This window comes from Centroberyx gerrardi, chromosome 22, assembly GCF_048128805.1.
Source record: "Centroberyx gerrardi isolate f3 chromosome 22, fCenGer3.hap1.cur.20231027, whole genome shotgun sequence".
In the NCBI taxonomy this organism is placed as follows: Eukaryota; Metazoa; Chordata; class Actinopteri; order Beryciformes; family Berycidae; genus Centroberyx; species Centroberyx gerrardi.
Window position 1 is genome coordinate 8,121,690 of NC_136018.1, and position 15,617 is coordinate 8,137,306.

Here is a 15,617-nt window from a genome sequence, read left to right on the forward strand (position 1 = left end):
TTGACTCTAGCCACAAAATTACGTCACTTCCGCTGTTTCCCTCCGGAAGTACAGTTAATTTTTATTCACAGGAAAGAAAAAAACAGCTGTTGTTGGAAAAAGAAAACATCAAAGTGAGTTTCATTGATGAATGTCGTTGTCTCATTGTTTAACTGATATTATGATCATGACGACTACTCCTCAAACCTTTTGCTTTCTGTAGCTTCTGCTTTGACTGACTTGGAACAGCGAATCTCAATTCGCTCATTTGTTGCGAGTTGGCTAGCGTTAGCTCTCATCACTGTTGACTTCTATGCTAGCATATTAGCCACACTTAGCTAGCTAACTAACCATTTCTGTCTACCTACACAAGTCCGCCTCATAGCTGTTGCTGACCTAACGTTAGCTAGCGATAACATTCATTTTCTAGCGACTGTTAACTAATCAGTTAGATAATGAATAAAGGAATAAATGAAGATCGCACACTGTGTGAACAGCTAGCCATCCAGTTTGACTGCGATTTATTCCTGTTTACGTCCAATGTTAGCAAACCTTGTTGCTTGCTAGGCAGTATAAGCCAGCCAATGCGATGGGAAAAGGGTCGTAAAAAGACTCAATATAATCCACACTAATATATAAGCCTTGCGTTTACTTAACAGAGATTGCACACAGATTTATCATTTTTGTAAAATCATTTGCAAGCATGTTCTCGATATACAGGAACTTCACATCACACTTCAACACTGCTGGATGTCAGGGCAAAAATACCATAAAGCATAGCCAATGTTATTGCACATTAATTGTAAGATTCAGTTATATATGTACTGCTGACCAGACATTGTCATGCCCAATGTTGTAGTGTGTTTCATTTTGTCAAATATTTTGACAGAATGCCAGCCCCAAAGAGAAGATCAGCTTCTCATGATTCTCAAACCAAGATGAGGAAGCTGGATGAGGATGGAGAGGCTCTACCATCCAAAACTGCACCAGCTACCAAGAATACGTCCCATAAAACAGGAAATTCACAAGAAAGGACAGCAACCCCGCGAACCAAGAAAAAAGGGTCTTCTTCAGTGACAGAGGAAAATAAACCAGCTAAGTCTAGCCACCCTTCATCCAAACAGAGCTCTCCTCTAAAAGATTCCAGCAAAACCATGCCTGACCCACCTGTCAAAAAAGCCAAGCTCTTGAAAGCCACAAGTGCCTCCTGTGGAGCAGCTTCCTCGAAGAAAGCTAACTCCAAAGCTTCCCTGAAGAGACCAGCCAGCCTCTCGCGAACAGCATCCACAGAGTCAGATGACGAGTTAAGTAGTGACGGTAGCAAGATTGACCTCTTTAAAATGAGGGATGATGGAGACAAGGCCCGGTGCATCAGAAAATATTCAAACCGTGTGAGAGCCAAGCGCAAAGCTACAGAGTCATTGTCTGACCCACACGAGACTAGCCAAGCGTCATCAGCCTCACCGACGGACCCTGTACAGATGGACCACAATTATGGTCGATGGTCAACCTCTCCAGCTGTGGATGAGGCTAACGAAAATGAGAGCAAGGACTCTGTCTGTCATGAGTCTGTCACTGAACAAGAGAGCCAAGAATATGTAGATACTGCAACGCTAGCGGTGTCAAAGGAAACCTTAGACTCTGTAACAGGGAGCGTGAAGGATGGTATAAAATTTCAATGTGAAGCTGAAGAAAGTGAAAGTAAGGAATGTGAAAATTTTGAAAGCCAAAAACATATAGATAATGAAACACTAGCATCATCAAAGGAAACAGTCTGTGTCGTTGGGAACGAAAAGCCTGTCGTCACATCTGAGGGTGAGGCTGAGGAAAATAAAAGAAGGGATGTTACAGAGTCCATCACTGAGTCCAAGAGCCAAAAGCATGTAGATAATGAAACGCTAGCATCATCAGTGGAAACATTAGATTCTGTTACGGGGGATGTGAATCCAGACTGTGAAGGTGAAGACCAAGTAGATGAAAAGAAGGGAGTCATAGAATCAGCTTGTAAACCAGAAGGTATTACAGATCTGAACATTGAAACTCAAGCAAAGGAGATCCCAGACACAGGTCCAGAAGAGTTGAAGCCAGATATAAAATCCGAAAGTAAGGGAGGAGAGCATGAAAGGCAAGGAGTCATTGAGCCAGCCGATGTCTCAGAGGGCCGTAGAGATGCAGGTATAGAAGATCAAGCATTGTCAAATGAAACAAACCCTGTCCCAGAACAGATAATGGTAGTAAGTAGTAATCCAGAGGATCAGAGTGAGGAAAATCGAGTGACAACAGAGTCCGTAGGCAGTCCAGAGAGTCAAAAAGAACTCACTGTCAAAACTCCAGTTGCTTTCAAGGAGGAATCAAAATCTAAACAAATCACGCAGGACCAAGTGAACCAGGAGGTGTCCGATACATTTACCAACTCGTGTGATGGAGTGAACACAATAATTGGGAAGTCTGAAGATAAGGAAAGTGAAAGAAAGGAAGTCGAACTAGTGTCCACTGAGTGTGTCGCTGGCCCAGGGTGTTCTGGTGAGGCACAGCAGAGCCAAGGCGCTCAAGAGGTGATAGACAAGACAACTGCCAGCTGTACCTCTGAAGTACTGACACCAGATTGTGAGGCTGATAGTGAGGGAACTCAAAGAAAGGTGATCTCTGAGTGTGTCACTGTCCCAGAGGGTCAACTAGACACGGATATGCCGACTGAAACAACATCAGAAGAGACGTGTGACCCACTACCTAAAGAGGATATACAAAACCGGGGGAACCAGGAAGTTAATGACCACACTACAGACGTATCTACTGAAGTTCAGAACGATCTAATGATTGCAAATTCTGAAAGTAAAGAAAATGAAGACAAGGTGATTGTTGAATGTGCCACTGTTCCTGAGAATCCAATAGAAATGGATGTGCAGACTACAACAACATCAGAGGAGATTTCTAATCCTGCACCTACAGTGGAAATACAAAGCCAGGAAGTCAGTGAACCCACTACAGACATATCTATTGACATTCAAAAAGATCTCATGATTGCAAATTCTGAAAGTAAAGAAAATGAAGACAAGGCGATCGTCGAATGTGTCACTGTTCCTGGGAATCAAATAGAAATGGATATGCAGACTACAGCAGCATCAGAGGAGATTTCTAATGCAGAATCTACAGTGGAAATACAAAGCCAGGGGAACCAGGAAGTCAGTGAACCCACTACAGAAATATCTATTGAAGTTCAAAAAGATCTAATGATTGCAAATTCTGAAAGTACAGAAAATGAAGACAAGGTGATCGCTGAATGTGTGACTGTTCCTGAGGATCAAATAGAAATGGCTATGCAGACTACAACAACATCAGAGGAGATTTCTAATCCAGCACCCATAGAGGAAATACAAAGCCAGGGGAGCCAGGAAGTCAATGAACACACTACGGCCTTATCTAATGAAGATCAGAAACATCTTTTGATAGCTAATGCTGAAATTAAGGAAAATGAAAACTTGGTTGTCACAGAGGCTAACAGTGCCCCGGAGGTCCAAAGGGATATGGATATAATAACTGGATCAATAGAGGAGAGGGCAAATTCTGTTCCAGAAGAGGAAATGGAGAGGCAAGTGATTGATGAGGTCAAAGAAGAAGACACATTCATCTCTAGTGATAAGGTTAACAAAACAGTCAGTAATATTGAAGGTCAAGGAGAAGCAAATGGAAGAAATGAAGTAATAGTTTTTGTTTGTGGCCAACAAGAAGACTTTGATATTGTAATTCAAGCCTCAGCAGAGCAAATCAAGACAGTTAATCAGTCAGAAGGTGAGCTACATGAAAGCCAGGTAGTGTACGAGGCCATTAGTAGTCCAGAGAGTAATACAGATGTAGAGGTTTGTACAGCATCAGAGGAGAAGCCTGATGGTGTTCCTTTACTGGAGATTCAGAGCAAAGAGACACAGGAGATAAAAGAAGATTCACCAACTTTCTCTACTAATGAAGAAAACTTGCTGATTAGTAACCCGCAACAGGAGAGTGAGGAAAACAATGGCAAGAAGCTCATTTGTGTCTCAGACTGCCAAGCAGCCATTGAAATGGAAATAGAGACCGTCAGTGTGGCAGAGAGTTCTGCCTCTGCACAGTTGGAGCAGAGTAACGGGACTGTGGATGTGAAACAAGTCGCAGTGATTAGCTCTAGTGATGATATCAGCCTGCCAGATGGCAAGTCAGAAGATGAGGGAGAAAAAAATGAAAGGAATGGATTTCCCGAGTCCATCAGTGCCACAGAGTTTTCTGAACAGGTGCAGGAGGACATGGGACTTCAGGAGGTTGTAGATGTCACAGTGACAACTACAGCCACCACAGAAGTTGAGATACCAGACAGTACATCTGAAGATTTTGTGATCTTGGAACCGATCAGTGCCCCAGAGAGCGAAATTCACATTGATATTGTGACTCAAGCAGCAGCTGAATCAGGACTGTCGACTTCACTCTCAGAACGGATGAATCCAGACAGTACATTGGTAGGTGAGCATGAGGAAAGTGAAAGGATTTTAAACTTAAATGGTTCCCAACAGAGCTTCTCCTCTGAGACAGAAGTGCAGCCATGCCAAAATACTGATGAGGTGAAAGAGGATACAGTGACCAATTCAAGCGAGGAATTAAGTGAAAACTTGGTGACCAAGCCTGGGGCAGAGATTGCATCACCGCCGCCTTCAGAGGAAGGTTTTCAAGTTATTCAAAATTCTGATCATTGCGAGCAACCATCATCTGACATAAAAGACTCTAATATCACAGAGATTGAAATGGCAAACTCTCATGTCCATGAACCTTTTGAAGGCCCGAAGGAAGAATGTGATGTGGTGACAGAGAATGTTGAAGGTAACTTGGACGTACAAGAACTGCAGATTCTTGAGGACATAGAGATTGGCCATGAGATTGTTGTGATGGTGGATGAGAATGAGGCGGAAGATAGTGACATTACGATAATAGAAAACTCCCAGGAAACACCAGAAGCAGTCCCTGTCAAAGAGGCAGAAGAAAAGGGTAATGAAGACAAAAGTAAAGATGATACTCAGAGGTGTGAGACTGACTCAAAGCAAAACAGCACAGCTAGTGAGAAGACTGAAGATGATAAAAAGGAACAAGAGGCTATAGAAAAACCCAAGAAACAAGAAATGAATACACAGGCCAGAACCAAAGCCCGCCTTGCAGCTCTAGCTGAGCAAAAGGCTGCAGCCTCCAAGAGAACAGCAAACAGACAGCAGCTGAACCTCTTAGCCCTGTGTGAGGAAATCGCAGAGGACATTGCCACAGACAGCATGCTGTTGAAGAGAATAGAGGAGGAAAAACAAGCTGCAGCAATTAAGGGTGAAGCCAGTAAGAAAGAAAGCCCACCTGTTAACAAGCAGGATGCAGACACTGTTAATGTTGCGACTCCCGCTGGACCAGAAGGGTGTTCTCCTTCAGTGCCCCCTGCTGATGAGGCCCCTGCAGCCACACCCACGACAGCTGATTCAACTGAAGCCAAGCCTGCTACAGAGTCTGCTACAGAGCCTCCAAAGAGACGCTTCTTCATCACCCAGATTACAGTGCCACTGAAAGCCCATGAGAAAAAGAAACTTACACGATATCAAAGATTAAGGCAGGTTGAACTTCAGAGAGAGAAAATGTCTTGGACACGCGTGAAGAAGCTGAAGTCTGAGCAAGCAAATCAAATGATGTTTTCAGACATAGACTTGAAATCGTCTCTGTCTGTGTCATCTCCATTTTCACCGGCACCTGTGACCACACCTCCTCCACCTGCAGCCAGTCCATCTAATACAGCTCCACCAAGTCCTGCCTCAGCCAGCAAACCAACACCCAAGGCAGAGCTTCCCAAGGCTGAGGCCCCCAAGGCTGAGGCCCCCAAGGCTGAGGCCCCCAAGGCTCAACCCATCAAGGATGAACCCCCCAAAACTGAAACGCCCAAGGTTGAAACTCCTAAAGTAACCCCTACTCAGGGGCCCACCCTTAAAGTGACCAGATCAGCAGCCAAGAGGGCCCTCCCAGCTGTACCCCCTCCCATGCCCAACGGACTGACTACTCAGAAGACGACGAAGCCTGTGGTGGAGTATAAGCCATACAGACCCAGACCCAAGTATTCCTTTGATGACTTTGAACTAGATGATGACCCAACACCAGTAGTTCAGACAAAGTCCATGCTTCAGTCAAGGCCCACAGTACAGACAGGACCTAAGCCTCAGTCCAAACCCACAACACAATCTAAACCCACACTTCAGTCAAAACCCACGGTTTCATCACAACTCCCCAACCAGACGAAACCCAAAGCTCAGACAACACCTGCTGGACAAATCTCAGGTCAGTCAAAGCCCACTGTTTCAGCCACAGGTCAGTCAAAGCCTGTTGTTTCCACCGCTCCGCCGTCAAAGCCTGCCATTGCAAAAAAAACCCAGTCAAAGACCACTGCTACTACTGCAGCTCCGTCAAAGCCTGTTGTCTCAGCCAAAGCTCAATTAAAGCCTCCTGTTGTGACCACACCTCAGTCAAAGGCTGCTGCTTCAGCTCCAGGTCAGTCAGAGCCCAGCGGTTCTACTACGCCCCAATTAAAGCCTGCTGGTGCAGCTACAGCTCAGCTGAAGCCTTGTACTCCAGCAGCAGCTCAGCCTGCTGTTTCGACCACAGCTGAGACGAAGTCTGCTGTTCCTAAGGCAGATGTACCTTTGATGCCTCCGAAAATCCCAAATCCTCCTCCATCGAAAAACGGGAAATGCGAGGTAACTCTGTCAACCTCTCACTCAAAGATAAATTATGCCATGATATGCGTCTTAAAACAGAATTGATGAATATCAAGCCGTGAATTTGACTTTATTCATCCCCTCTCTCTTCCTTTACCCAGGACTCCACTGATCCAGTTTCATTGTGTCCCACATCCTCCCTTCCTTCTGAAGAGTGCCTGAAAGTTTCTGAAGGCACACAGCAATGTGAAGAAAAGCCTGCAGGTATGTAATTATTTGCAGCTCCCGTGATTTATTACACGTTTCTGTCCTATTCAAGTCACACTAGCAACTTCAGGATACTTCATCTCAGTGCGATGGCCAAGAAAAGTAGACTTGATTAAGCACTGTTATAACCAGCATAAGTCCAGAGAAAGAGGGTAAGAAAAAGATACACAAGTAGTTAATATAAAGAAATGATGCATGTAAGTAACAGCATACAATGTCTGACAAACAGCTTCATAATATAAATTTTAATAGCAATTGCCAGGATGACTGTTGAATTGAAAATTTCACTTAATAAATTGACACACTTTGAAGCATTACATGACAGCCTAATTAAAGCTGACATAAGGATTGAGTCAATATTCATGATTGTGCCATGTAGCTGTTATAAAGTTGTTCTGGCAATGTGAATGTGCTATAAACTGTTAAGTGATGTCGTGTTTTTTAACAGGTTTGTAACAACTTCCTTGACATACTCTACATTTTACAAAACCTACTTGTGAATAAAAATCTTTCTTTTTCTTACAGTGACTGATATTAAGCCATCTCCAGAGAATAAGACAGAAACAGTCAAGACAGATGAGAAGACAACAGAAAAGCTTTCTGAAGAGTAAGAAGTTGCTCTTAAGTCGTTTGACATGTTTTCCCTTTTAGAAATGAAAAGCAATCGAAACCTGAACTAACCTGATCTGTTTTTGTATCGTAGCGGAGCAGTGAAGCCACAAGGTGATGGGAGTCCTCTCTCAGATGCTTGTCTGCAAAAAGAAGTCAAGAAACTAAAGGAGGCTGACAAAGATGGCAGCCAAACTATCATTGTGAGTTATCGAGTTCATTCCTCCTGTTGCGACTTGAAATTGAGTAATTCTAGTCATGTCAACCCTGCTCCAACTTCAACTTTATTGTCCCAAGGGAAATCTGGTTTCCAGGCCAGGGTTTAGAATACTCATAAGAACACATAAAACAACATGTAATAAAATAAAAGACATTGAAACCAGCAAATAACTCATACTATGATACATTTTTGGTGCATCTGTCTCTTACAATATACAGTGAATAATAAGTATACTTCAATGTATCAGTTGGGGGTCAGCATTCACTTTTGTTGCTTTTGCTGGTCAGAATGATATCAAATGTGGAAATTATGGGGCAAAGTGTTATGGGCTATACTGTATGTAAGCTTAAGGCTATAGGTGCAGTATCATTGTAGTGTAGCTGATATTAGTTCTGCTTGTAACTCAGTGCAGATAAAGATGGGACCGCAGAATTTAGTGTTGAACCCTGTGTAGGTGGCATTTGTGCACTTGATAACTCCAATAACATGTACCCACACACCCAAACTAGGCTTTTACACAAGGGCTTAATCCTAGTTTAATAGCACAGGGGATAGTTACATCAAATGCTGTATATTGTTGAATATGTTCCCGCATGTGAGGATAAATCTGCTGTCTGTGTTTCCTTTGTCTTCCAGGACGCAGGACAGAAGCACTTCGGAGCAGTGGCCTGCAGTGTGTGTGGGATGCTCTATTCTGCTGCCAACCCTGAGGATGAATCTCAGCATTTACTCTTCCACAACCAGTTCATCAGCGCTGTCAAATATGTGGTGAGAGATTCCATAAATTACATGACTGTTAATGTGCCTTGCCTACTGTCGCAATCTGCAATTCTGTCCATTGATTAGGTGAAATGCCTCCTCAATAAATGGGCTGCGGAGCACATTTCCCAACAAGTGTTTTTCTAACTACATGAGAAGACAGGTTACAAAAACTCTGTCCAATAAACAAAACTAGTCGATGCGATAGGGCCATGATTCAGAATTATGGTGATGTTCCTAATGTTTTATTTATTTATTTTGATTTATTTGATTTTTGCATTTTTTTGCACGTTCTCTCTATTTTTCTCTCACTTTTTGTCGTTGCCAATTCCTAATGTCGTTGCCCCCACACACACACACATTATGCTAATGAACATTTATTTCTTTGTTTTTTTCAGGGATGGAAAAAGGAGAGGATCCTGGGGGAGTATCCTGATGGCAAGATCATTCTTGTCCTACCAGATGATCCCAAATATGCTCTGAAGAAGGTATGTTTACAGGAACTCAGGAACTAGCCTTGGCCTGAATGACGACTATTGGGGATTACAAAAGGCTTGTCAGTATCACCGATAGGGGCGTCCTTGCCAAGGCAATTTAAATGTAATTATATGTAAAAATCGAATATATGCAGACTATTAGAACTTTTTAAACAAACTACTCGTATCCTAAACATCTTTTTATGCCAGTATTTTAACACAGTTGGCCATTTAATTTATTTTGGTAAGGCTAAATGAGGCAGTGGTTTGTGTTTGATGCAAGTCATGCCAGTGCTTCTAACATGAGCTCAGCCATCCTTTTTCCTCATGTTTTTTTATGCTTGCCAGAAGGACAAGCATCTACATGTGTTGATGTCGCTAAGAGACTGTAGGATTTTCTTGTTGAACTGCGCTTGTCTGAAATGCCTCTGATAGCTTGTTTTTTTCCCGTGGCGTTTTAAAGTGAATGAACAGGAAATTAAGGTTTACGTTTTCAAGAAAGCCTAACTTGTTTCTGTCGTAATAATGTGAGTTTCACCAGTGGTTTGTCTTGTGTTCTGTGGATATCACCCAGAAAACATGTATACCAGTGCCTGTGATGAAGTAATGGGTGCAATGAGAGACTGAGATTGTGTTCATGGAACGGTAGGCAGCTAAGACGGCGTAAGTCCTCAGGAGCCCTGTTAGAAGTCTCTGGTTCTATCATAACATTTCAACTGGCTAAAACATAGCCACTGCTGAGTATTGTGTTGTGTTAAGTGATCTATCTGGAGTGTTCTGTCTCTCTGTCAGGTGAATTCCTGCTCCTCCTCACTCCTGCACTGTAGTCGTCGCTTTTTTGATTGGTAATGATGTCGTCTAGATAGATAGAAATAGCACACACACCACTGCGTTTTCTCTTGTGGTGCAAGGAATAAAATCCCCTGAAATTGTTAATCATTACTAAAAAAAAAAAAAACAGATTCCTGCATATTTTATTGTTGACGTTTTGGCTTCTTGAGAAAGGTCGAAGAACCCAAACGTCAACAATAAAATATGCAGAGGTGATCTGTGTGTGCGGGAATCTGTTTTTCGATGCCAACTTAATTGTCAGCTAAGTAATATGCCAGCTACAAAACATTTTTTTGTGTGTGAGTTTACTTAAAAAGGGGTAGTACAGTTGGATAGTACAGCTTTTTGAATCAACTGACATTGTGATATGACTTAATTTTTCATATTTGTTTCATTGGTTTTCAGACTGAAGATTAGTTTGTCCATATATGATTGAAATATTGGTTTAAAAGCTGAAAATAATAATATTGGTCTGTATACTTGCAGTGGATATTTTAGAAGATACCCTGCACTGCACTTCAACATGAAAATGATCACTTTTTGAATACAGGCAGCAGTGGATTAATTCCATCATTTATTTTAAATATGCAAAGATCTAATCATTCATAACGTTTGGACTATAAATGATAGAAACATGGGGATTGGATTATGCATTACAAATTAAATCCTCTCTCGTTTAACTATGTTTTATTGACCCTTAAATGAAATAAGGCAGATGTAAGTGGGCAGGACACCCTAGATATTGCTGGACTTCTTCATTGTAAGTGGGCTTCCTTTGTTGATGATGTCATAGTAGGCCTTGCTAAGTCTGTGTTAGCAGTAATGTGCATTGTTAAGTTGCAGTAGTGAGTTATTATTGGTGATTTTTATTTTTCATTATATTTTCATTTACTAAGAATCACATTTGCTGGCTATTTCTTAAAACTAATCTATTATGATAAATGAATTAATTTTGTATTTATTAGTTGTAAGCTATTCTGATTTAAGCATAAGAAGATTAAATAACCTAAGTGATTCATTTTAGACAGTTGTTGGTGAGTAAGAGGGAAACATCACCCTCCTTCCCTCCTTAAGAGCTTCAGTCTGGCACTGAAATACTCTTATTAACACATAAAAGAAGTGTTTAATTTCTCTCACAAAACAATTAGCATTGAGTGACAGTCCCATTTTATTCTTTTGACAAGTGGTGCACACTGTATAGGCCTGATAGTGCTGGCTATCTGCCTCAGCTGAACTCGGCTTATTGCACAATCCGTGTTACTTAATGCTCCCCGTTATGTACCTGCTGTACACATTGTACGGCCTAACAGAAGGCATTGTTATTACTGTTTTTTGCTGGGATAAATAGGAATCGTCAAACATGTTAAACATAACAGTATTCCCTGAATTAGTCATGTTATAGGTTATTGTTTTGTATTCCAAATAGGCTATGTACTAACTGCTTGTGAACCTATGGAGTTATATAACAATCAGGTTGAAGGCGATAATACGATACAGTACATTTAGATAAATTGCTCTACATTACATATACAGGGTGTATAACCTTATAAATAATGGACGGTTTTGATTCATACACGTAAAATTATTATGAATTATATATTAACCAAGCAGCCTCAAGCCACCACCAGCATATGATTCCTCTGCTCACGCTGCAGTAACTGCTTGTTCCTCAGGTGGAGGAGATCAGGGAGATGGTGGACAACGACCTCGGCTTCCAGCAGGTGGAGACCAAGTGTCCCTCTCAGACCAAAACCTTCCTGTTCATCTCCAATGACAAGAAAGTGGCTGGATGCCTTATAGCAGAGCACATTCAAGAGGTGAGAGACTGCCGTTTCATATCAGCCAGGGAATTGCGTGTCCCCACAGGTGTATGTTTATGATGTAAAAACAAAACTTAAATGTAGACTGTCAATCATCTGCGTATTTGTAAATGCACACAGGGGTACAGGGTGATTGAAGATCCCGTTCCAGAGGGTTCGGAGGGGGAGAAGGTGATGTTCGAGCGGCAGAGAGCTTGGTGCTGCTCCACCACCCCAGAGCCTGCCCTCTGTGGCATCAGCCGCATCTGGGTCTTCAGCATGATGAGACGCCAGGGCATCGCCTCACGCATGATCGAGTGCCTCAGGTCAGTCCGTCTTCAAAACAGCCGAGACCTGATGAAACAAAAGTCCAAGGTGCTCTTCTTTGAAACACTTTAAAAAGCCTTTATTTTATGAGCTCATCTAGAGACATTTAGAAACATCTAGGGACATTTAGAAACACTTACAACGCTCCAGCGTGTTTCGGCATTGGCCTTCATCAGGGAGCTTCAAACAATTCATGTTCAAAAACACAAATTGAACTTTTTGAACATGAATTGTTTGAAGCTTCCTGGTGAAGGCCAATGCCGAAAAGCGCTGGAGTTTTGGGTTTTTAAAAGTCCCTAAATGAGCCCTTAAAATAAAGGTTTTTTTTAAAAGTTTTTCAAAGAGGAGTGCCTTGGACTTTAGTTTCATTCAGTTACATACTCCAAACCAAAGAGCACCTAGTTTTTTTTTTTTGACACTTTGCACCATTTTTGTAGCACTCTTTGTAGTTTTTCTCACTCCCAAATTACCAAAAAAATCAGTCTAACTCATGCTTCTTTTGTTTTCCCGGACAGGAACAACTTCATATATGGTTCATACCTGAGCAAAGATGAGATCGCTTTCTCCGACCCCACTCCTGATGGGAAGCTCTTTGCCACACATTATTTCGGCACTTCTCAGTTTTTGGTTTATAACTTTGTTAGTGGAACACGCTCATCCCAACCCAAGGCTGATTCAGTGTGACAGTCCCCAGGAAAGGTAATGATGGATTGGACTCGTGTAGGAGGCGCTCACTGACCAATGGGACCTGCCCTCACTAATCAGTATCTGAATCTTACCATTGACACAGTGTCTTTAATTGCATAGCTAATCAAAAACGACTGTAAATTACTCCTCAGAGGGGATACACATTGGTTTTTAATCTCAGGATGAAAACAACAAGGTGTTGTTGAAAAAATGTTATGAATTCACCCTTTAATCCCTCCCTGCATAGTATTTTGAAATAAAGAATATTTTCTTTATACATTTTTTAAGTAAACAAACTGCTTTTATTGGAAGTATTAGAGTTTACATGCATGACTTGACAGCAATAGAATACAAAGAGCATTTCACTATTCACTATGTTTTTTTATATCGAGCCCCCCAGAAGAAAAGTGGTGAATAAGATCAATGGACTGCGTTGAATTAAATGGTTATTTTAGAATTTTGTCATCATTCTGTTGTAATAACGCTTTTCACTCTTACATACTGTAGTATATTATGTGTACATCATGTGTACATTGAGGGTCCTTTCATGTTCATCTTCTTACAGTCAATAGCGATGCTGCCGGCGCCTCGTTGTGTTCAAGCAACACTGATAATGGTTAATGTGTCACAACTGCACAATTTACATTGAGTGGTTAACAATGACATTTTTCCAAATCATACTTTCTCAGTTTCGCTGTCATGTTTTGTTGTAACGTTTCAAACCAATCATCTAGATCAGATGATTTAATTGGAGGGAGATGTGGGTTGGAACTGTAGCTTGGGCATTAACTGTGTGCTCTAATTTTCTTGGATCACATTGCCTCAAATGTTTAGGTTTTCAAGCTGAGCCATATACTGTACACCATTTGGCAGAACATTGTAGCCTATATACTGTATGATTGACGTCTGTTTTAATTTTAACAAGTCTGTCTATTGCTTTGTTTGTGCCTGAATGAATGATGTGTGGCTTGAGATGTTCATTTTTTTTTTTATCATCATTTTTCAGATTGTTTTTTTTTTTGTCTCAGCCATGTGCTGCTTAGCAGATGATACTTTTTATTGAGTTATTTTAGTTAGTATAGAGTATCATCCTCCTATTCCTTAGTAACAATGAATAAAATGTATATCAATTTATCAAGTAGATTTATGCATACTATAACAAATTTTATAATGAAAGAGATGGGCAAGGTCTTAAAGCTCAGGTGTTAAATGGTATTTGAGTGATGGTAAATGTCATCCACATGTCAACCTTTGATTGGAAACGGGAATATTCGCTCAGTGATCAACACACGGGGTTGAGATGAACCTCTGTCTGTCTCTCTCACCACACCTATCTACAGTATCATTGTAACTCATCCATTATTGTTTTCTTCTTCCTTCTTGTTAAAGCAGTTGCTTTTAGAAAGATGTGTCATGTGTAAGAAAAAATTTGATTTATACGAAGCTGTTATGTAAATATTTATTTAAATAAACAATTTAAAATACTTTTGCTTGCTCCATTTTCTTCAGCAGTAGATTGTTTTTTTAAAGAGAATAATAGGTAATTGTTAAATTATGCAAACTCTAAGCTGAAGGAAGGAAAAGAAAATAAAACCCCACAAAATTCTACTAAAGGCTAAAATATTGACCATACCATTTGTAAAGTGTCATTTACCCTTATTTTGTTGTGTTGATGACCAACGCCACCTAGTGGCCAATGTTAGAGTACAACATCAGGGACTTTTTAGATGCTTTGATACCATGCATTATTTTGCTGTGAAATGTTACTTTGTCAGAGATAATCATGATCTCCACAAGATGTTAACTGTTAATGCATATAAACTGCAATTACTGATGCTATATCTTTATAATATGGCATAACAATGTGGGAAATGTGTGGCAGCCTTGTTTTCTCTTTGTAGATGGAGATGTAAACACTCCCCTCTTAGTGCATTCCTCGGCTCTCCTGTCACAACACCGGCCAGCTCGATGGCAACTTCAGAGAAACAAAACAACCTTACAACAACATGGATACTTCCTCAGACAGAGAGTGAGAAAACAGAGCTCCCAGTTCCTCCTCAGAGATCTGATATTGATCAGCAGGAGAAAACAACTGAGCTGGCCTTTCCAAAGGTATCTTAACACCAGGTTCACCTAGGCCCAGTGACTTTCAGTGGCACTAAGATTATCTCTATCTGATTCCCCCAGTTGTTGAATCTGCCTACGAGGGTAAATCTAACTAAGAGATCAAAATCCATGGAGATCATTTGGATTGAATTTAGCTGTGGTGTGCACCAACAAACAATTTGTATAAAAAAAATAAAAGAGGGAAACAAGATTTGGAAATACACACTTTTATTGTCAAACAAATTAATGAGACAAAGTTGTCACAGCTGCCGTATTTTAAAACATAAGACTGTTAATTTAAACTTAAACTTTTAAACTTTAAATTTAAACTTAAGTAAATATTTAGCTATGGTTAATTAGTACAAATCTATAAATATATTATTTACACATTGCACAACCAATAAACAAAGCAATATTAAATCAATCATCAAACCGACTATCTATGTTGACAGTTAATCTGTTTTATTGTCCAACAATCAGTTCAGTTGTAAGTAAAGAAACTGTTTCCACCTCGACACCAGGCCAAACCTGAGCTGAGGCCATGCAGTGACCTGTTCACTGAGTGCAGTGGGATTGGCCTTATTGCCTGACATCTGCGGGGATTTGATCTGTTTTAAGAGTTTTAAAACAAGATTACAGTAATGCTGTGGGTGCTCATTCTTCGGACAGGCCACCTAAAGGAGATAGAGCTGCTCTGGAGGGTGCATGGCAAACACACAGTCAAGGTGTTACACTTTTTGTATATATGTATATACAAAAATATTTACAAGTTTTACATAGAACAAGGAGCATAAACTGATAAATTGGTTTGAATATGCATCCTAAAATGTTAAGGTGGAATAAAGGTTAATCCATT

At 40.8% G+C, this 15,617-nt stretch overlaps 1 protein-coding gene across 1 annotated transcript; it reads left to right on the forward strand.

Annotated features, from left to right (window-relative positions):
* The first annotated feature begins 73 nt into the window (after nt 1-73).
* Nucleotides 74-14,122, forward strand: LOC139928837 (uncharacterized). Its single transcript, XM_071921520.2, has 10 exons — nt 74-113; nt 869-6,719; nt 6,842-6,944; nt 7,473-7,554; nt 7,651-7,759; nt 8,413-8,544; nt 8,934-9,023; nt 11,516-11,659; nt 11,783-11,967; nt 12,484-14,122. Exons 2-10 carry the CDS (start codon nt 870-872, stop codon nt 12,650-12,652), a joined length of 6,864 nt encoding a protein of 2,287 aa, XP_071777621.1. The 5' UTR covers nt 74-113; nt 869; the 3' UTR covers nt 12,653-14,122.
* Nucleotides 14,123-15,617: the final 1,495 nt, after the last annotated feature.

Bases quoted from the DNA above. Each gene is read 5' to 3' on its own strand.
- LOC139928837 (XM_071921520.2), top strand. From the start codon at position 870: ATGCCAGCCCCAAAGAGAAGATCAGCTTCTCATGATTCTCAAACCAAG. The intron at 8,545-8,933 runs GTGAGAGATTCC...TGTTTTTTTCAG, and splicing joins TCAGCGCTGTCAAATATGTG to GGATGGAAAAAGGAGAGGAT. The intron at 9,024-11,515 runs GTATGTTTACAG...CTTGTTCCTCAG, and splicing joins CCAAATATGCTCTGAAGAAG to GTGGAGGAGATCAGGGAGAT.